This window comes from Balaenoptera physalus (assembly GCF_965194825.1).
Source record: "Balaenoptera physalus genome assembly, chromosome: 1".
Lineage (NCBI taxonomy): Eukaryota > Metazoa > Chordata > Mammalia > Artiodactyla > Balaenopteridae > Balaenoptera > Balaenoptera physalus.
Window position 1 is genome coordinate 89,222,350 of NC_138882.1, and position 22,889 is coordinate 89,245,238.

General features: G+C 39.7%; 1 protein-coding gene across 5 annotated transcripts in view; it reads right to left on the bottom strand.

Moving 5' to 3' along the window:
- GPR89A (G protein-coupled receptor 89A) overlaps positions 1-19,528 on the bottom strand; it is a 54,969-nt gene extending 35,441 nt beyond the window's left edge. For 2 of the 5 annotated variants that reach the window (XM_082459175.1, XM_082459174.1), the window contains exons 1-5: positions 19,300-19,518; positions 11,224-11,283; positions 9,686-9,789; positions 3,798-3,904; positions 2,756-2,857 (exon numbers count right to left, since the gene is read on the bottom strand). In XM_082459175.1, the coding sequence (XP_082315301.1) occupies positions 2,756-2,857; positions 3,798-3,904; positions 9,686-9,789; positions 11,224-11,283; positions 19,300-19,341 (415 nt within the window). In that variant the 5' untranslated portion in view covers positions 19,342-19,518. Of the gene's footprint in view, positions 1-2,755; positions 2,858-3,797; positions 3,905-9,685; positions 9,790-11,223; positions 11,284-19,299 lie in introns of all 5 variants that reach the window. The other 3 variants (XM_082459176.1, XM_082459177.1, XM_082459178.1) reach the window with 3 other exon arrangements.
- Positions 19,529-22,889: the final 3,361 nt, after the last annotated feature.

The window sequence follows — 22,889 nt, forward strand, 5'->3', positions numbered from 1 at the left end:
CCTGGCTGCTTCTCAGCCACTGACTAAACTTTTCTTCCTACTTATTTCTCTTACTGGGTCAAATTAATTAGATGCTTGAACATTCAGAAGTAAAACCAAAATGCTTATTTACCAGAGCACAAAAGAAAGACTAATACTGAAACGATCTTCTTAGCTCTTCTTCTCCGTGTATTCTTCAGGACATTCCCACAGAATTTAAAAAAGGGATGGAGGAAGGTACAATAGATGTGATGGTCTTCATCTCCCCTTGGGCATGGTCTGGCTGCACTGGTCACGTGAGCCAACTGCTCACAAGAAGAAAACTGGAAAAAGGTGTCAGAGTCACATCTTCGGACTGCATGTGAGCTTGCGTTATCGTTGTAAGCAGCCCTGGGGTCCTTTTACAACTACTGTCCCTCATTTCTAGTATCACAAACAAATCTGTCTCTCTGGGGGTTTATTTGAAATAGTTTAAGAGCTATATTATCAAGCCCTCTCTACCCCAAATCTTTCCATACAATGACATGGGCATGCTGACCATATTAGCAAATCCTAAATTCCTACCCAGAGTGTTACATTCTTGAGCTCATCTACCACCTTGGAGAACCGAAAATTTTTTTTCATTCACTAATTCAATAAATATGTATTAAACACTTATTATGTGCTAGGTTCCATGTTAGGCACTAAGGATACAAAGATAAATAAGATGTAGTTTCTGACCTCAGGGAGCTCACAGGTTAATGAGGAAGTTGGAAACAAGTAATCATAAGTTTTAAAGGTGATATAAGTACACTGAGGGAGGAGCAATTAACATCTCCTAATGATGGCCAGGAAAGTCTTCTTAGAGGAAGTGACAAGAGCTGAATACTGAAAGAATAAATAGGTATTTTCCAGGTAGACAAGAGGTGAAGCATTGTCCAGGCTGATAGAACAGCTCTAGAAACTTCAAGTAATTTGGTAGGACTGGAGGACAGATAGAGAAAGAGAGCAGTCGTCAGGACTTGGAAAGTCTTGTATGACATGATAAGAGTTTGAATGTTTTTGGTATGCTGGTGCTTCTTAACTTTTGGGGACTTATTTAATGTTATGTGAAATTTCAAAATAGCTATTTTTGTTTTAAAAATATACAGTTATTTATGATGTTGCACATGCTTTTAAAAACTGCACATTTCCTCTGACACTCCTGCAGGAGAGTCTTATAACCTCTCTCCCCCAAATCCCTGCTCTAGGCAATGAGTAGACTCGGAAGGACGCATGGGAGGTACGTATGGCAGATTCAAGACACTGGTTCATTAAACATTCATTCCAATGCCTTTCTAGCATGTCTTCTTGTACTGTTAGAATCTGGAAAGCCAAAAGCTCTTTCCCAGATTTCCTTGAAGCTAAGGTTCTGAATGTTACCTAGGTTGCATCATATTCACTTGCCCATGTAAGACCTCAAATACAGACGTGAATAATGTGGGAGTGGTGACAACACTTGGGAGCTGGAGCAGCTGAAGCAGTTTCTAATGTCTGGTCCCTGATCATATGTCCTGAGTGGCAGGTGACAACTTTCATGGTTTTTAACTCCCTAATACACTGTAATAAATCACTTTCTGCTTTAAACTAGTTAGAGTAGAATCTGTTTTCTGCTATAAGAACCTTGATAGATACAGCAGGATAGTGAAATGAAAAGATGTGTATTTTTTTAAAAAAAAGCTCCAGTATATGAAAGTTCCAGTATATTTATTACAGGTAGGCTCTAATCTATTTTTTTAATCTTTATAGGAAATTTAATTGGTTTTTTTGTTTTGTTTTGTTTTTTGTTTTATTTTTTTTGGCTGTGTTGGGTCTTCGTTGTTGCGTGCGGGCTTTCTCTAGTTGTGGTGAGCGGGGCTACTCTTCATTGCGGTGCGCGGGTTTCTCATTGCGGTGGCTTCTCTTGTTGTGGAGCATGGGCTCTAGGCACGGGGGCTACGTAGTTGCAGCTCACGGGCTCTAGAGCACAGGCTCAGTAGTTGTGGCCCATGGGCTTAGTTGCTCCACAGCATGTGGGATCTTCCCGGACCAGAGATCCAACCTGTGTCCCCTGCCTTGGCAGGAGGATTCTTAACCACTGCATCACCAGGGAAGTCCTATTTTATATATATTTTTTGGGGTAGTATTTATTTCTGGAGTAGTTCTAGAAGAACTTGTTAGGTGAGAGATTTTTGTTCATTGTTTTTAGCACAGAAATTAGGGCTATGTCCATGACCTGTTCTTGTATGTAAGATGAACTTTTTTGTGTGAGGAGAGACACTGACTCCTAAAAAGCTTTTCATCTACTAATTGTGTTTTATGTCATTGCTCTTTGCCAAAATACATACATTCCCTAAACACGATCTTTATTATCACTTAAGCAGGGGCCATTTCTTCTGGGTCACAGACCCCTTTGGGAATCTCATAAAAGCTTATGTATGGATCCCTCACTTCCAAATACACATACAAATACATTCCCATAATTCTGCATAAAATATTAGGAAGTTAAAGTTAAGGATACCTTTCTCCACCCATTACTCCTTTAAAGTTCATTCACTAACCTAAAGTCAAAACTCCTGCTCTAAAATGATAGAAATCTGTTCCCAAACCAGCATTTGATACCTCCTAGGACAAAAGAAAAATTCAGTTCAAAACCAGACGTTTTTTAGAGAAATAACTTGCTATGTTTCCCATAGTAAATAGTTTTAAAAAATTGATTTTTTTCAAATTAGAAAATTATAAACAACACTTTCCCTCTCCCCACCACATATACACTCACCATGTTTTGGGCTGAGAATTGGAAATGGATCTCCTAGTTTCCAGAAGAAATACATAAAGGTCAACCATAAGAGACAGGAAAAAAGCAGTCGCTGTTTATGCACTAAGAAAGAGGAGACAAGGTGAAATAGATATATGTTAAAGAGCTTTCTCTACATAAGTTTATGGGATCATGCTAATTAATATTTGGCTGGCTTGCTCACTTGGCAAATGAATGATGGAACAATGTAAGTTTTAGAAATTGTTTTCTAAACCTCTTACCATCATAAGAGAAATTTGGCTGAAATTAAGATGTGGGTTGAGTTAGGGGAGACTTCTTTTTTTTTTAAGAATGCAAGAAGTCTTGGGCTTCCCTGGTGGCGCAGTGGTTAAGAATCTGCCTGCCAATGCAGGAGACACGGGCTCGAGCCCTGGTCCAGGAAGATCCCACATGCTGCGAAGCAACTAAGCCTGTGCACCACAACTACTGAGCCTGTGCTCTAGAGCCCGTGAGCCACAACTACTGAGCTCTTGCGCCACAACTACTGAAGCCCGCGCGCCCTAGAGTCCGTGCTCTGCAACAAGAGAAGCCACCGCAATGAGAAGCCCCTGCACTGCAACAAAGAGTAGCCCTCTCTCCCCGCAACTAGAGAAAGCCTGCGTGCAGCAACGAAGACCCAATGCAGCCAAAAATAAATAAATAAATAAATTTTTAAAAAAGAATGCAAGAAGTCTTTTAAAATGACAGTTAAAGGGGGGAAAAAGGTCATTTTCTGATAAAGTACTAATAACAATTCCCAGTACAAATCAGAAAGTACAAATAGTACCCTGCATTGGAAAAATGAAAGGAAAGATATTATAGTAGAAACAAATAAAGCTGTGGCAGGACAAATAACCTAATCATTCATTCAGTATTTATTTTGTACCAATCTTTTAAAGATGCTGTGTATGAGATGCCCTCAAACAACAGTAGCTACTGAAAGTAATATAGGAATGAAGCTCTCTACAGCCTCAGTCCCTAAGAATACTCATCTTATGTGCTGACATGAGGGTAAAATACTCACATAGTCGGATGTTGCTCACAATAAAATAGCCAATGTAAAAAGGCACCATGAAAACCAGGATCAACAGAATTACGCACAGGTTCATTTTCCAGTGAAAATAACGGGAGCTGAAACAAATGTCAAAGAATATCACTAGGAGGGGAAGAGGGCAGCTACTTTCACTCTCTTTAGTCTTCCAAAGGATCTCTTGCTCTTTGAACTCAATATTGAATATATCCCATCTAATTAGTCAACTAGGTTGTTACTATCTGCTCATTTATAGAGATTAAAAAATACAAAGTTCTGAAAGGTATATATGGCCATCTTAACCTCCTAAGAATTTTACTTATTAAATTGAGAATGTTAATGCTCTAGTTATATTCATAGACAATGTATAATAACATTTATCAATATATATTATTGGTAGAATGACTTGTTTCACTTACCACTGGGAGTCCTATTTCAATATGAGTTAAAAGAAAATAAATGTTAATAATAATATGTGTTATAAAGATACATAAATACTTCTTCTGTACCCTCAGTATAAACATCTGATTTGCATGACCACTTTTACTATTGCTTATAAAATATATTTTACTTATTGACTAAAATAATTTTAGGGCTTTTTCTTTTTACAACAATTTATTAAGACATAATTCACATGTTTAAAGTGTACAATATAATGGTTTTTAGTATATTCACATCATTGTGCAACCATCACTACAATCAATTTTAGAACATTTTTCTCACTCCATGATGAAACCCAGCACCCATTAGCAATCACTCCCCTTTCCTTTCAACCTCCCCAGCCCTAGGAAACCACCAATATACTCTCTGTCTCTATGGACTTACATATTCTGGACATTTCATGTACGCAGAATCATGTAATATGTGATCTTTTGTGACTGACTTCTTCAACTTAGCATAATGTTTTCAAGGTTCAACAATGTGTAGCATCTATCGATACTTCATTCCTTTTTATGGCTGAATAATATTCATACCACTGTATGAATATACCACATTTTGTTTATCCATTCATTAGTTGGTGAACGTTTGGGTTGTTCTACTTTTTAGCTATTATAAATAGCAATGCTATAAATATTCATATAGAAGTTTTTTGTGTAGACATGTTTTAATTTCTCTTTAGGTATCTACCAGGGAGTGGAATTGTTGGGTCATATAATAACTCTATATTTAATTTTTTGAAGACTGCCATTATTTTGCAAAGTGGCTGTATCATTTACCTTTTACCCATAGCAAATGAGGGTTCCAATTTCTCCATAGCCTCGTCAACACTTGTTATTGTCTTTTTGATTATAGCCATCCTAGTGGGTGTCAAGCGGTATCACACTGTGGTTTTGATTTGCATTTCCCTGATGGCTAAAGGTGTTGAGCATCTTTTCATGTGCTTATTGTCCATTTGCATATCTTATTTGGAGAAATGCCTATTCAGATCCTTTGTCCATTTTTTAATTGTGATATTTGTCTCTCTATTATTGAGTTGTAAGAGTTCTTTATATATTCTAGATAGAAGTCCCATAGCAGATTCATGATTTACAAAAAATGTCTCCAATCTGTGGGATATCTGTTCACTTTCTCGACGGTGTCAAGTTTATTGATTTTAAACTTACTTAAAACTAGGCCTTGTTTCAAAAAAGGTTAAGTGGTTTATGAGTACATATAAAATACAGGATGATGAAATAAACTATAAGGAAATAAGAAAGGAAGGAAAAACAGTGGCAAAATATAGGTAGAATATCAGGCCAGGCCTGATGGTTATTATGAAAATGCTCACCATAAAGTTCTAGAAACTTGCTACAGGTAGGTCATAACTTTAGCTTTACGTTTTCTAATAGTCAATGTAAAATAGAAAAATTGATCAGTTAGATAAATCATAGTGTATGTAAGAAAAACAAATTACATAAAGTAAGCATAATTATTACTGATTTATTATTACTGAATTATTACCACGATCATATTGAAATTTCTCCAAAGATTTCATAAAGAAGAAAATATGAGGGCAATTAACAATGTTCTTCACAACATCCTTTCAAGAGAAACACTGATGAGTTTCAGAGGGCTATTTCTTACTGCTTACTCCTTAGTGTAGATGGCAGGAAGCATAAAACAAAGAGCTATTCAGTAAAGGCTACCCTGCAGAGAGCCAATACCATTTGGTTTAGATAAACTGACAGCTTTTGCTTATCTGGATTACCCACTTTTGAGCATCTAGAGAAACAAACAATATGCACATCCTCCAGGCAATCATACTTAGTAGTTCAGCTAAGTTTCTGAAAGATACTGGGAGGCAGTGGGTTTGAAATGACAAGTGTAATCCATATTGCCAATTAAAAGCAAACCATATATTTTAACTGTCATTTGAGCTGAGGGTAAAGTGACATTCTCTTGAGAAAATTAAGGACACCAACAAGATTACATATTTGAATAGGAGGCTATACCACTTCTGTTTAGAGAGGAGCCAAAAGAATACTCTTGGTCAGGTCCAAGATTTTCCTTTGAAAAGTATTCTGAATAGTCAATGCACAGGTAATAATATATGATCACGGTCCATAATGCTGTTACATAGTAGGACCAAATGTTAGTATGAAAAAATAGGTATAACTGAAGACATGTCTCAGCCTACCCAATCCCCCAAAAAGCACCTAAAGAAGAACCAGATTTTAGCAATGCTACTTCCATACTATTTAAGATAAGCTACTTGAGGAATATAAATCCAAGTAACTGAGTTAGGTGTCTTACTATATGGGATTGTTAATTACAAATGAGTCAAAAGTTGGGGGACATCAGCTACCAAAAACAATAATTTTGGTTGTAGACTATTTGAGTCATAGTCCTTTCTACACCACTTAGATCACTACTTATGGCCAGCCAGGCACCTGTTTTTATAAATGAAGTTTTACTGGAACACAGTCACACCCATTTGATTACATATTGCCTATGGCTGCTTTGGCTCTACAACAGCAGGGCTGAGTAGTTGCAATAGAAACGGTGTGGCCCACAAAGCCTAAAATATTTACGATCTGGCTCTTTACAGGAAAGGTTGCTGACCTCTGCTTAAATATCAGTAAAACTTCCAGGTTGTGATAATAAACTTTTTTTCCTAGTTTTATTGAGAAATAACTGACATAGACCACTGTATAAGCTTAAGGTGTCTAGAATGATGGTTTGACTTACATATGCTGTGAAATGATTACAAAAGGTTTAGTTAACATCATTCTCTCATATAGATACAAAAAAAAAATCTCCTTGTGATGAGAACTCTTAGGATTTACTCTCTTAAATTTCCTATATATTACACAGCAGTGTTCTAGAACTTATTTATAACTGGAAATTTGTACCTTTTGACCACCTTCCTCCAATTCCCCCTCCTCAAACCCCCCACCTCTCACAACTACCAATCTGATCTCTTTTTCTATGAGTTTGGTGTTCTTATTTTTGTTTTTAGTTTCCACATATAAGTGAAATCATACAGTATTTGTATTTCTCTGTCTGACTTATTTCACTTAGCATAATGCCTTCAAGGTCCATACATGTTGTCACAAATGGTAGGATTTCTTCATTTTTTATGATTTAATAATATTCCATTGTATATACATTCCACACTTTATCCATTCATCCTTTGATGGACACTTAGGTTGTTTCCATATCTTGGCTATTGTAAATAATGTTGCTATGAACATGGGGTGCAGATACTCTTTCAGTCAGTGTTTTCATTTCCTTTGGATATATTTCCAGAAGTGGAATTGCTGGATCATATGGTAGTTCTATTTTCAATTTTTTGAGGAGCCTCCACACTGTTTTCCATGGCAGCTATATCAATTTACAATCCCAGCAGCAGTGCACAAGGGTTCCCTTTTCTCCACATCCACACCACTATTTGTTATCTTTTGTCTTTTATTTTCTAATTTTTTGAAAAATTTATTTATTTATTTATTTTGGCTGTGTTGGGCCTTTGCTGCTGCGTGTGGGCTTTCTCTAGTTGCGGTGAGAGGGGGCTACTCTTAATTGCAGTGTGTGGGCTTCTCATTGCAGTGGCTTCTCTTGTTGCGGAGCATGGGCTCTAGGCACACAGGCTTCAGTAGTTGTGGCATGCAGGCTCAGTAATTGTGGCGCACTGGCTTAGTTGCTCCATGGCATGTGGGATCTTCCCGGACCAGGGCTTGAACCCGTGTCCCCTGCATTGGCAGGCGGATTCTTAACCACTGTGCCGCCAGGGAAGCCCTCTTTTGTCTTTTTGACGTAGCCACTCTAACGGATCTGAGGTGTGGTTTTACTGTTTTCATTGTGGTTTTAATTTGCATCTCCCTAATGACTGGTAATGCTGAGCATTTTTTCATGTACCTGTTGGCCTGTAAATCTTCTTTGGAAAAATGTCTATTCAGGTCTTTGCCCATTTTAAAATTGGATTATTTGGTTTTTTTGCTATTGAGTTATATGAGTCCTTTATATGCTTTGGATATTAACCCCATATCAGACACATGGTTTGCAAATGTTTTTTCCCATTCCAAATGTTGCCTTTTCACCTTGTTGATGGTTCCTTTTGCTGTGCAGAAGCTTTTTAGTTTGATATAGTCCCACCTGTTTGTTTTTGATGTTGTTTGTGCTTTAGGTGTGATTTCCAAAAAAATCGTTACCAAGACCCATGTCAAGGAGTTTTTTTACTATATTTTCTTCTAGGAGTTCCATGGTTTCAGGTCTCACATTTAAGTCTTTAATCCATTTCGAGTTAATTTTTGTGAGTAATGTAAGATAGGGGTCAAGTTTCATTCTATTACATGTGAATATCCAATTTTCCCACCATCATTTATTGAAGAGACTATCTTTTCTCCATTGAGTATTCTTGCCTCCCTTGTCAAATAGTTGACTGTGTATGCTTTGGTTTATTTCTGGGCTCTTAAATAAAATTTAATAACTAGCGTGTCTTGACGGTCATGGGATCTGTATCTAGCTCATCCAAGAAAGGTTTGGATTATTAAAGAACAAGTTTAAAAGCAGCCGAGTCAAAACATATTCCTGTTTTCCCATACTACAAGTTCTTAATTTATCTATCAAGAGACCATAATTATCAACTCTGATTCTCAAAAAAGGAATTTGAGAATATAATCTCTCTGTAAGTCTCAAGTATCAGAGGTCTATAATGAGTTATACAGCTTAGCTCAGCATTGATTCCTGACTACAGAGCCAATGCCACTTTATTCTTAAAAGACTTTTCCATGTAGTGATAAAAAAGTACAAGACTCTATATAGAATAGCTGATGTTCTCTACACACAAACATGGGCCCCCAAAAAACTCAAGCTTGCAGTTTAACAAGCAAGAAATATTTTGGATAGACTGTTCAATAAACTAAACAGGTCTGTTATTTGGAGGAGGACAAGAGTTGCTTTTAAAAAATGCTTTAAAGAACACTCTAAGTTCAATCAGACTTGAACATGCCTATGAAATCAACAAAATTAACTCGATTAGTGAGAACTGGAGTTCAGTCTTCATAGAAGCCCTTAACTAGCTCTGAGAAATTCCGATCTTTTCAGGTAGAGATTTTTCAATCAGCAGGACAACATGAAGGGCTCTTACTGGGATTCAATCGGAGAGCAGCCTGAGAAAAATAAAGCTTCTCAGAGTGAAGCCTGGGACCTAGGGTCTCACAGCCTCAGTCTCAATTAGTACTTCAGAACTAATGCTCAGACTTGTTTTCCTGCTCTTTCATAATCTTTGTCAAGCCAGTTACTAGGTGCCAGGGACCTGTATTTGCTATGATTATTACAGTTACTGAGACTAAACTAACCACGTGGTGGATTTTTTTCAGATATGGGATCCCAGTAAATCTTCCACCATAAAGAAAGTAACATAGGTCTCTTTAAGAGGAGAGCTAATTAGTACTCTTACTCACCTGCTATTCAATACTCCTAAGATTTCAAAGATGATGAGCTCAAACATGGTGCAAGAAAATGCAAAAGTCACAGAGAAGATCACCTGTACCACATACTGACGCACCTGTTAAAAGTCAAATAGAGACTAAAAGTCATTTCCTTGTGTGAAATATTGAGTTGATAACCTTCTGGTTACAAGTCAGAAAACTTATATTAAGGAAATTCTCAAGTTATTAGAAACAGGGCCATGACAGTAACTTGTCTGGAGCTAAAGAAATAGATGAAAGTAGGTAGTACTTCTAATTCATGGGTCACTATTATCATTCTCCTCCTGTGGATGAAAAATTTAAAGCACAAGAAGATGAAGTGACAGGGTCAGAAGTAGCATTTAGAATTCCTGATGCTCACTGACAAAAAAAATTACAGATTTATATATACAGGTTAGTGTTAAAAGGGTTTCTTCAACATTCTGCAGCTCTTGGACCAGTTTTAGAACCTCCCCAAGAAGGCCTTAAAGTATTGAGCAGAACAGAATCTCTGGAATTCTGGGCTTTTTCAGACAACAACTCAAACTCCCTGGGGAAGTTTAATGGAGAACATACTAGAAATGACCCCAGATAGTCCATAACCATTGAGCTTATTACTAAATGAGAAAGATTAATTAGGCAATGTCCCGTGTAGGCTGTTGTCTTTCTGAATTCAAGGCTTAAGATACGAATCGAACCAGCCTTAGAATTTGGTATTAACTTAGGATGTAAGATTGGTAATTAACACTGAAGGCCAGATACCAAATGAATGAGCACATTTATGAGACATTATAAGTTAAATTCTCTCCCAAGCAATAACTATCTGCTATTGGTATATATACTGATATGACTAAGGCATGATATTTCTTGATCCTGGCTTCTGGGCTATACACGACTTGCCTAAAAAGAAAAAAAAATCAACTAAGCTTAATTATATTCTCCAATTTAAGAATTATATAGTGGCAAAAACTTCCCATCTTGGGAGTGAATATGATTTTTCTTTTTTTTTTTTTTGACCATCACAGGTCATGGAAGTTCAAGCATACTCATTTTGTTTTTAATTGAAGTATAGCTGATTTACAATGTTTCAGGTGTACAGCTGATTCAGATATATATATATATTTATTTATTTATTTATATATATATATATACGTTTTCAGATTCCTTTCCATTATAGGTTATTACAAGATACTGACTATAGTTCCCTGTGCTCTACAGTAGGTCTTTGTTGTTTATCTACTTTATATATAGTAGTGTGTATATCTGTTAAAACCAAACTCCCAGTTTACCCCCCCAACCCCCCACTTTCCCCTTTGGTAACCGTGAGTTTGTTTTCTACGTCTGTGAGTCTACTTCTGTTTTGTAAATAAGTTCACTTGTGTCATTTTCTTTAGATTTCACATATAAGTGATATCATATGATATTTGTCTTTCTCGAACATGATTTTTCTTTAATGGAGGTATTTTTCTTGTCTCATTTAAAACAATCTAAATTCATATAATACTAGCATAATCAAAATGATCTCTTCTCACCTCGTAGTCCTTAAACAGTTGTCGCATGAAAAAAAGCCACCCAAATCCAAAGAAAAGTATCTGGAGGAGAAAGAAGATAGAAGGTCAATATACATAATCTTTTGAGAAATGCCTTCTACAGACTATTTTGCGATAAAAGGTCGGCTAACTAAATAGCTTATTTCAGAGATTAAAGACGACATCCACCCATATAAGATCTACTTATTAAAGTCCTCAACACTGGGACTAGATGTTGAAATGCTCTTCAATTTTTGAAATTATCCTTGTTTAAGTTAGACAAAAAATTAAAGTATATATTTTTCCTGTAATCTTATGATAATCATTTTATGAGCCAGAGAAATTAGCAAATAAAAAAGGAGTCACTGAAACTTGCTTCTTACAGATGATTCCTGCTTGCAAGTATTTAGAAAAACAAAACAAAACAACTTCAGGGAAAAGGAGTTTTTTTTAAGATTTTTTTAAAAAAGGAAAGTAGTAGAAAGAGTGATATTTTCTATATGTTTTCCTTCATGGACCTTTCTCAGATTCTCCACCATCTTGCCTAATCCACTAAAGTGGTTTCCATCTCAGTATAAAGCCAAAAGATTGCAGGATCTCACTCTGTCAGTTTTAGTTCAAGCTGGCATCAGAGACAGTAGCCACATGACAGCTCTGTTCAGCGTTCTAAAGCTCATTTGTTTTCCACCGGCAAATATAACTTTCTCTACATACACACACTCTGACACAACTCCTCTTTTCTTCTTATATTGGCTAGGAACTTTATCGAAGAATAACATTCTTTTTTGTTTTTTTTAAATTATAGTTGCTTTACAATGGTGTGTTAGTTTCTGGTATACAGCAAAATGGTTCAGTTATACATATATATACATATTCTTTTTCATATTCTTTTCCATTATGGCTTATTACAGAATATTGAATATGGTTCCCTGTGCTATCCAGTAGGACCTTGCTTACTTTATATACATATAATAGTTTGTATCTGTTAATCCCAAACTCCTAATTTATCCCTCCCCCACCCCTTTTCCCCTTTGGTCACCATAATTTTGTTTTCTATGTCTGTGAGTCTGTTTCTGTTTCATAAAAAAGTTCATTTGTGTCATGTTTTAGATTCCACATATGAGTGATATCATATGGTATTTGTCTTTCTCTTTCTGACTTACTTCACTTAGTATGATAATCTCTGGGCCCATCCACTTGGCTGCAAATGGCGTTATTTCAGAAAACAAATTCTTGGATGCCTTCCCACTGACTTGAGGAGCAAGTGTGAACTTCTGAGCATGGTTTAGCAGACTCCCCCTCCTCTTGTTGTGTCCCTCCTACCCACCCAATTCATATTTTCAGCCACATGGAACTGCTTTTGCTTTTTTAGATACAACATTCTTTCATATACCAAGACCTTGGCAGATGTTATCCTTTGATGGGAACTTCTCTCCAGTCCCCTCCCTACTTATCCTGCAGATTGTAACTTAATTATTACTACCTCCTGAAGGCCTTCTCTGGCCTCCCAAATACAGGTAACTTGCTCTTTTTATATAATCCTATTCTACCCTGTATTTCCCTTACCAAAGCTCTCACCACACAGTTTTTTAATGTCTAATTTAAATACACGCTTTTTAAAAAGGCATTAGACTGTAAGTTCTGTGAGGATAAGGATCCCGTTTGTCTTGTTAATCTTTGTATCTTCAGCACCCAGCACAACGCCTGGCACACAGCAGGCTCTCCATAAATGTTTGCTGAGTGGATAAATGGTCCACAGTGAAAGATGTTTTGTTCTTCAGGAACATTCAACCTCAATTTTTTGGTAATAACTTCTATGTGCTGTGCTAGGTGCTGGGGACAAAAAGATGAGTAAGATAGTTACTACCCTCAAGGAGGTAGAGTATAGTGGCGAAGACATTCAATAATTATAATGTGAGACATGCACATGATATTGTAAAAGAATATGAAAGAGGGAGACTAAACCAATCTGGCAGGGGGTTAGGACAGATTTTTCTGGGGACGATAATACCTTAGATGAAGGAGGTTTTAATTTAGGGTTAAAACCTGATATCATGTGCAAATTTGGGGGCTGTATGCATTTCTCTAGAGAGAGGTTCCAAGGTATTCACCACACACTCAAAGGTTTCCACCATCCCTAAAATATTAAACAAACAAACACTCTTAAAAGATGAGGGCTTCCCTGGTGGTGCAGTGGTTGAGAATCTGCCTGCTAATGCAGGGGACACGGGTTCGAGCCCTGGTCTGGGAAGATCCCACATGCCACGGAGCAGCTGGGCCCGTGAGCCACAACTACTGAGCATGCGCGTCTGGAGCCTGTGCCCCGCAATGGGAGGGGCCGCGATAGTGAAAGGCCCGCGCACCACGATGAAGAGCGGTCCCCGCACCGCGATGAAGAGTGGCCCCCGCTTGCCGCAACTAGAGAAAGCCCTCGCACGAACCGAAGACCCAACACAGCCTAAATAAATAAATAAATAAATAAATAAATAAAAAATTAGGCACACATTTAAAAAAAAAAAAAAAAGATGAAAAAGAATTAGGCAGGTAAAAGACAGGTAGTGGGGGTAGAAGGACAGGGCTTTCTTTTCAGACAGCAAAGGGCATGAGTAAAGGCACAAAGGTAAGAAATATCAGGTTGGCCCAAAAGTTCCTTCGAGTTTTTCCATAAGATGTTATAAGATGTTACGGAAAGACCCAAACGAACTTTTGGGCCAACCCGATAGTATGGTATATATTGGTAACTACACACGGTTTGGTGCTGCTGGAAGATAAAATTCAAAGAAAGAAGTGGTTAAAAATAAGGCTAAGAGAGGAGGAACAGAGGACTAATGACTGAAAGCCCTGGAGGCCACTGTAAAGAGCTTGGATCATAGTCTGTAGGTGATGAGGAGTTATTTAAGTACAGAAAAGACATGGCTGGGTTTATTTTGTATAGAGCACTATGGTAGCTATTTGAGGGAAACAACACTGTAGAGAAAGAAACATGATAGGAGGTTGTTGCAGCAGTCCCGATGAGAGACGATAAAGGCCTGAATTAAGACATCAGTGGTCAGAGAGGAGGCAACAGGTCTGAGTACTTAGAAGGTAAAATCAGCAGGGAGGAATCAAGGATGACTAGTTTGGGATACAGGATGAAGAGTGACGCCACCCACTTTACATAAATACTACTGCAAGAAAACAAAGGTTTGGGAATGGGGGTGGGAGATAGAACGATGATGGATTCACTTTTAGATGTGCTAAGTGCTTGAGGGCAATCCAAATTGACATAAAAGACAGATTAGGAAGGTAGGGCTGAGATGCACCTAAGAGCTGAAACCACCAAAGAATATGAGATCATCCAGGAATAGTACATAGAGTGAAGAAGGCAATATGCCAAGAAGAAAACAGTAGAGGGAAGGAATGGGAAGAAGAGACCAGGAAGGAGACAGAGAAGGAATGGTCAGAGAAATAATAGGCACCAGGACACTGTGATATCCTGAAACCAAGGGAATAGAATTTAATGGAGTGTTAAATGAAGCAGAGACGGGCAATAGTACCAGGACTGAAAAATGCTCAAAGGATTTGGTAACTTGGAGGTCAACGCTGACCTTCGGGAAAACAGTTTGAGTAGTGAGGTGGAGGCAGCAACCAGACTCTAGTGGGCTAGGGATGCCCGGGGTGGGGGGGGTGGCGGTGGGTAAGGCAGTAGAGACAATAAGCACAAATCACCCAAGGGACAGTCAAGAATGAGACAGAGAGAAGACATTAGAGAGTAGCCTAAAGAAGAATGTGGGGTAAAGAGAAAAATTTACAGGCCAGGGGGAAGAAAGCAGTAAAGAGATAAACAAATATGAGAAGGAACTGACAGAACACTGGAGGTGAGTTGATGATGCTATTAATTTATTATTATTAGCAACAGCTACCTTTTACTGACCATGTGGTATATTCCAGGAACTCTAAGTGCTTAGCCTTGCAATCTCATTAATCATGAAAACCAGATAAGGTAGGTTTGATTGTCTTCATTACAGAGAAGGCTGAGGCTTAACAGAAGTTAACCCATTTATAGTAAGTTTCAGAATCAGGATTCAAGCTGAAGTCTGGGTGGCTGACTCCAAAGCTTGTGCTTTTAACCACTTCCCAATAAGCTGCTCCATGATCAAAGGCACAGGTGGAAAACATCGCCTTAAACAGGAGTAAGGGGCACCTTATTTTCTCACATGGGAGGAAAGGAATTGGGAATGGTTGTGGATATAAATAACTGCTTAGATTAAGATGTAGGAAATAGAAGAAGCTCATACCTCTTGGCCTCAGTTTTGTTGATAAAGTAGGAGGCAAGGTGATCTGCTAAGAGTAGGAGAGGCGAAAATGGAAAAGAGAGCTTTGAAAAGAGGGATAAAGACTCAGAGAAATTGTGAGGGGAAGGGAACAAGCAGCTGATTAAAGTCAAGAAAAAAAACGATTCAGTGAGCTAAGGGTGTCCATAAACTTATGGCATTGGCAATCTGCACAGTTGTATGATTTTCTACAGAAGCCTTTAGGCCCCTGAGTTAGTAGTAGACAAACTATAGCAGTGATCTGAGTGTGGACTTTTATATGTAGGTAAAGAAACAAGAGGGTATGAGAAAGTAGCTTGGATTCATGAATCCAGACCGAGTAGAAAAGGAAGAACGTGAATAGATTAGGAGAAAATACCCCTAGACTACCTGAGAGATCCTTTGGCTATTATAAATCATTACCAGTGGAGACATTTAAATTTATAGTCTAGAGGCCATATTTAAATGACTTCTGAAGTCATGACTGCAGGTGGAGAAGTTAGAAATTTAGGGAGTAGTGTATATGGTGGAGATGGATGAAAAAAGAATAAAATATTTCACTAAGAGCACTCTGAAATGGGATTTAGACAAGGAAAAGAAAAAAAGTGAAATTGATAAGTCTATATGAGGGGGTGGGAAACGGAAGAAAAAGAGAAAAAGATACATACCTTTATATTTCATTGTGGGCTCCTTTCACATTGAAGAAAAGCTTAGGAAGAGTTTTACACAACTAATATGAAAAAAAATACCAGGAGAATTCAAGAAGTCCAAGATTAATATGAATTCTGGCAAGATTACAGAGGATCTAAAAAGCATGCAAAAGGGAAAAGCGATTTCAAACATTTTTGCAAATAAAATAGAAAGTGCACAGCTCTTATTCAAAAAGAATATTTTTGAAATTGTGCAGAGTCTTGACCTTGGGACTTAAGAGTGTACTTTGGAACTGATAAGTCTTATGACTGTAGAGAAGGCTGAAAACAGAGGTTAGATAACAGTTGCTTTTACAAAAAATAACTCCTACATTGAAAATTAGCTACAGATTTGAAAAAAATAGATGGCCATTGGCAGGACAGTTATTAAAGAACTGACAAGAAAAGATCCCTTTCTTGGATCATTTATTTACACTTTTATTTATTTAACAAATATTTATTAGTGTCTAATATGTGCCAGGTCCTAGGGGTAGAATGGCAAACCAGAGAGCATGGACACTGCCTTAAGGAATTTATAATCTATGGAGGAGATAGACAAGTAATTACGAAACAATGTGATAGTGCTGTTATAAGTGAAGTGGGCAAAGGGTACTAGGAAAACATGTAAAGGGACGTCTAGTCCAGTCTGGAAGAGGTTTTTTGGATATCCATGTTGAGATCTGAAGGCTGAATAGGAGTTAGCCAGGAGAAAGAAGTGGAGGGATATGGGGAAAAGGTCCAGAAAGAGAACAGACTGGTGGAAACCTGGAGGCATGGTAGTAGCATGGCCAGGTTAAGGAACGAAAAGAAGTTTAGTAAGGCTAGTGTGTTATAAATTGAAGTGAGAAATGGTGAGGGCCAAGGCTGATGTGAAGAGGTAAGAGCTGGGTCTCATCATAAGAGACCCCATAAGCCACATTAAGGATGTGAACTTTATCCTGTGACAATATCTACACCAGGATGTTGCCTGAGGCAGACCAGCTTCAATATGTGACCTCTGATTTCAGATTTCGTTTCAAATAAATCTTTCAGTTCATAGAAAACAGGAAAAATGAGGGGAAGGTGCTTCTAAGGTAATCACACCTCTCCAGAAAGGTGCTTTTTATTAAATATTTACTAGGACTACTATGTGCCAGAAACTGATCTAGATGCTGGGGAATACAGCAGAAACAAGACGGAGAGTATCCTGGACCTCATGGAGTTTACATCTAACAAACACAAACAAACAAGTGATAGATATGAAGAAGGAACTAAAACTGGGACATGAGACAGAAGGTGGCTGGAATGGAGGTTACCTTGACTGGGGGTAGGGCATCAGGTAAAGCCTCCCCAAAGTGACATTTTTACTGATACCTAAATGATGATGAAGTAGCCACATAAATATATGGACAGAGAACAATTCCACGCAAAGGATTCTTCGGGTCTTAGTTCCTCACTTGTAAAGAGCAGGTTTGAGAATTAAATTTAATATTGCATGTGAATGCGTGTGTGAAAGTTAAAGTATTATATGGTATAAGAGACCAGAAAGCCACTTTCTTGGTTCAATTTGTCAATCAATTATATCCACGTTAAAAATGGTTATAACCATCTTAGTGGTTATAATGTAACGCCAATTTCCTCATGACATTCTTATTTTTATTCTGAGTGAAAAAAATGCTACTTAAATATTGTCATTTTTCTTGAGTTGGTACTAGGGCTAAAAATAACCCGGAGTTGTCATAAAGGGCAACAGGAAGCCTTGGAAAAGTTAGAAAAGCAAGAGAATTACATGTCCAGATTTTTGTACACTGATGCATTTGAATATTATGCAGCCAATAAAAACTATAGTTATGAAAACTTATAAAGAATGGTAATTTTAAAAACAAAGAATTTATCATATCAGGATGTTCCTTGTTTCATGCTCTCTAAAATGTTTTAATAAAAGGTTTTCAAGAAACAAGGACAATGCTCCACTCCGAAGACAGAAGCATTAGGATAAAGCAATACAAAAACAGAACCCCCCCCCCAAGATTTAGTTTACTTTAAACCCCCAGAAGGAACTGTTTCTGTCATGTGCCACTTGAAAAAAAAGAACAATTAAGAAAGAATACTTTAAATTACTGGAAAAATGGGGGGGGGTGGGTAGAGGGAAGATCAGTAATTAGGTAGTCTGAGCTTGTACAAATTTTAACAGTTGGCCAACAAATATTTATTGAGTGCTCGCACTTGGAGGGAGGATAGAGCTATGAAGAATTTATCTCAAAAAATAAATTCATAAACAAATACATAAATGATATCAGTGCTATGATAAATGCTGTGAAGAAAATAAAACAGAGTAACTCAACGAACTGATATGGTAAAAGCAAAAGGCTCACTAGACGAAGTTTCTATAGAGCAGGGACAAGTCAGTGTCTTATTTTAGGTTTGTATCCTCAGAACTTTATATAATGCTCGATAAAAGTTTGCTGACTGTACGAATGAATGAAGGTGGCCAATCGGCAAGGAAAGAGGGTTAGAAAAAGATCCGAAAGCGTAGGCAGCAAATAGAGGATGAAGGATGGAGGTGTTACTGTACAAACGAAACCTGATACTTATTAGATCTCTGAAGTGACGGCGGCAAATTTCTCCGCATCCTGATTCAGGATTTGACAGCTAAACCAGCAAAGCCCTCACGTGTCCCCAGGAGCCAGCAGGGATTGGCGAGTCGAGCCCTCCGCGCCCGGAACCACACTCTTCCCTAATCCATGAATCAGCGGCGCAGTCCAGAGCTTCGGGGCACTTTGGGGTCAGCTCCCTTCTCATGGCACCCTCTCTGAGCGCTAAGGCCACCTGACCTCTCCCAAAAGTGGACGGAAAACCTGGGGGGTGGGGTGGGGTGAGGAGGAATGGAAGCTGGGCGGGGGGCGCGGACCGCCGCAGGACGCCTCCTGACAGCTAGGCGGCAGGGAACCGGACGCAGCAAATCCCACACCCTCCCCGAGCTCTGGGCACGGGTGAGGCGGGTACTGGCCGCGGGCGAGAAGACCGAGAGCCCGGGCCAGCCCGCATCGCTGAGGCCCGGAGCAGACGACTCGGGAAAGGGAGGCTGAGGGGTCCTGGGGCGGAACGCCGTGGCTCACCTGGGAGGTAATCATGATGCTGGAGTCGATCAGGAAACTCATGGCGAAGTATAAGGAGGGCTCGTGCCTCCACTTCCCACTCCCCGAGGCCACAGCACGCTCTGACCACGGGCCCCCTCACACCGGCAGCCGTCGCCCGCGGGCCACTACCAGGACCTCTGCTCGCCAGCCCGACGCCATCAAGCTGCGCCCCAGCCAGCCAATCAGCAGCTACGTCCAGCGTTTCCCGCCTCGGGCTAGGAGTGGGCGGGTGCTGAGGAGCTGAGGGCCAGGGGCGGGGCCAGGGAGGGGCCGCTCTGGGGGCGGGGCTTAATTAGAGGTGGCCTGGCTAAAAGGGGCGGGATACAACAATGTGGTCTGAAAATTCAAAAGCACATGTATTGGGCTTCCCTGGTGGTACAATGGTTAAGAATCCACCTGCTAATGCAGGGAACACGGGTTTGAGCCCTGGTCCAGGAAGATCCCACATGCCGCGGAGCAGCTAAGCCCCTGCATCACAACTACTAAGGCTGTGCTCTACAGCCCGTGGTCCGTAACAAGAAAAGCCACCGCAATGAGAAGCCCGCGCACCGCAGCGAAGAGTAGCCCCCACTCACTGCAACTAGAGAAAGCCCGCGCACAGCAACAAAGACCCAACACAGCCAAAAATAAATAAATAAATAAATATTAAAAAAAAAAAAAAAAAAAAAAAAAAGCACATGTATTGCAAGGTAGCATTTCCATTTCTGAGGCTAAAGGAGGTGGGGCCTGAGCTAACATTTTAAGTGGTAATTTTATAATGGTCATAGCTAATAAGATGAAGTTAATAATAATGATTATTATTATATTGAGTTAGACCATTAAAAAAAAATGAGTTAGACCGTAAATCAGGCATTGTGTTCTAGATGTTACAACTTATTCTTGGCTCCACAAACAACTGCATAAAGAGGGAAGAGTGGAAAGGCAGGTTTTAGCAAATATAGCTAACCCAGTAAATTTCTGATGGGATAACAACAATAAAAGCACACCATCTTTAACAAGGGAGTGATCCATCTCATTGTACTTGATGCCCATCAGACCACACCTGGAGTATTGCATTCTTTTACCAGGCTTTTAAGAGGCAAGTAGATGTATTGGAGAATGCTCAGAGGTGAGTCACCAGGTGAGGACTGATGAAAGGAATCGAAGAAAGAAGACTCAGGAACATTGACAGCGGTCTTCATTTGAAAGAATGGATAGACTTGATATGGCCCCAAGAGATATTTGTAGGACAAAGGACTGGAAGTTAAATGAAGATAGATTTAATTCAAAACAAGGAATAATTCTTTAAGAGTCTGAAGATGAGTTATTTTAGGAAATAATCTCCCCCCACCCCCTCAACCCATGTTGGAATTGCTCACATGTAGACTGAATCACTACTTCATCCATTCAATACTCATTGCATGAAGGCTTAATGCACTGCTGTAGGGCTTATCCTTTCCCACCAGGACTCTACCTATTCCTTGTAGTCCCTGTAGTCTTGTCCTGAAGCCGGCTCCAGCTGAGGGCAATCACCCAGTGTGGGATTCAAGGCTGCAGTCAATACTGGAAGCACAGCCTTGAGTGGAACTGCATCTTCAACCAGAGTGCTTAGATTACTACAATCTGAGTAACTGAGACTCAGATTTATTACACACAAGGGAATGTGTCTTTCTTTCCTAGACTTGAACTCTACTCATACTAAGCAGCACAAACTACCTATCAGATGTCCAATCCCCAATCCCTAAGGCCAGGGAGCAGTGGACGCAGCCCTACTAAGGGAGAGTCTTAAACCAGAGAACTTTGTGTCCCTGGCTACATCTATCAGGGAACCAGTAGCATCTGTGTAGGCATATGATGAGTTAGACTGTCATCTATCAAGACTGTGTGATAGCGCAGAATGCTGGGTTAGCCTATCAAGGCAAACAGTTTACCTTGGTGGCTTACTGGAGTGCATGGTGGGGATCAGGGTCTCAATGAATCTGGCAGCAGAAAAAGGTATGCAATCTCATTGGCCCCAGGGCTGTGTAAAACTTTGAAAGACACCATTCAGGATTCTCCCTATTGTTAACAGCTGTGTCCAGGTCAAGGACAGGCATGGGTGACCCAAAGAACCACTGCCCCCTGCTTTTGATGGAATGTCTCCAGAAAACCTTCACACTAGATTAATGTCCAATTGACTGTCCTTTCAAAGCAGGTCTCTGTCCTGGTGGTGGTGGACTCCGTCACCAAGATGGCTTGTCCTCTTTCCCTTACCTCAGCACTGTTCTCCCAATTCACTCTAGCTGCGGCAGTCCTGTTCAACAGTGAGATCTGCTTCTTCCTCCATGGACTGTCAAGCCACCTGGGCTCTAACTGAGCCCCCTGTTTGTATCCGTTTTCCAAAGATGCTTTCCAAAATAGTTCATGTTCATAGTTGCTGGCCATTGTTTACCATTCATCTGGAGATTGACAGCCAGACAGCCACATAAATCTACTCTTAAAGAGTCTGCTGACAACATGACCGATCTGTGTCCCTTGGACCAGTGTTTGTTCACATCAATTTTTTGCACTCTTTTTCATAGCAGCTACAGCACCTATCTTCTCACACCGTCCAGCACCATCCACATCCTGACAGCTAACTATATTCCCCTCTTCCTCCAAATTCATACAAAAGACTGAGCCCAGGAGCTGACACGAACACTAGATCCTTGGGAAACATCCTAGCACCTCTTCTCCTGCCCATGCCAGTGGCTGGACGACTTCTGTTAGGAATTTTCTTTTTAAACTTTTTCTTGTGATATAGTAGTAGATTCACATGCAGTTGTACGTTTAGGATCTTTTGAGATATATGACATCACCAATTCCATGGCCTCCTACTCCAGTTGTCTCCCTCCATGCATAGCCATCCTACAATGTAGCTTTCCTTGCTATGTCAGGTTCATTGAGACCTTGAACCCCACTCTATACCCCAGTAATCCACCAAGGTAGGCTGGCCAGGAAACCCCAAATATTCAGAGAGGAGGCACTTCCTTCCCAGTGGTCCCATGGACAGCATCTATACTTGGTACCTAAAAAGTGTATAGGTGCAGTTTTCTCAAAGCGTGGTGCTGTAACTGCTTGGGAAGCTGGTTTAAAATGTAGATTCATAGGCCCTAAGGTAGACCTATGGACTCAGGATTTCTGAGGGTGGCTCCCAGGAATCTGCATTTTTAACAGCTTCCATACACACTGACAGAACTGGAGGACTGGTTGTGAGACTCTGCTTCCCACCTCAAAGCCCTTCTAGAATGGGGAAAGGTCAGCTCTGATTTGCCTGGAGAAAGGGGACCAAGGGCCAGAGTGTTTTTTGTGTGTGTTTTTTTTAAATTGATTTATTTTATTTTTGGCTGCGTTGGGTCTTCGTTGCTGCACGCGGGCTTTCTCTAGTTGTGGTGAGTGGGGGCTACTCTTCGTTGCGGTGCGCGGGCTTCTCATTGCGGTGGCTTCTCGTGTTGTGGAGTACAGACTCTAGGCACGTGGACTTTAGTAGTTGTGGCACGCGGGCTCAGTAGTTGTGGCTTACGGGCTCAGTAGTTGTGGTTCACGGACTCTAGAGCGCAGGCTCAGTAGCT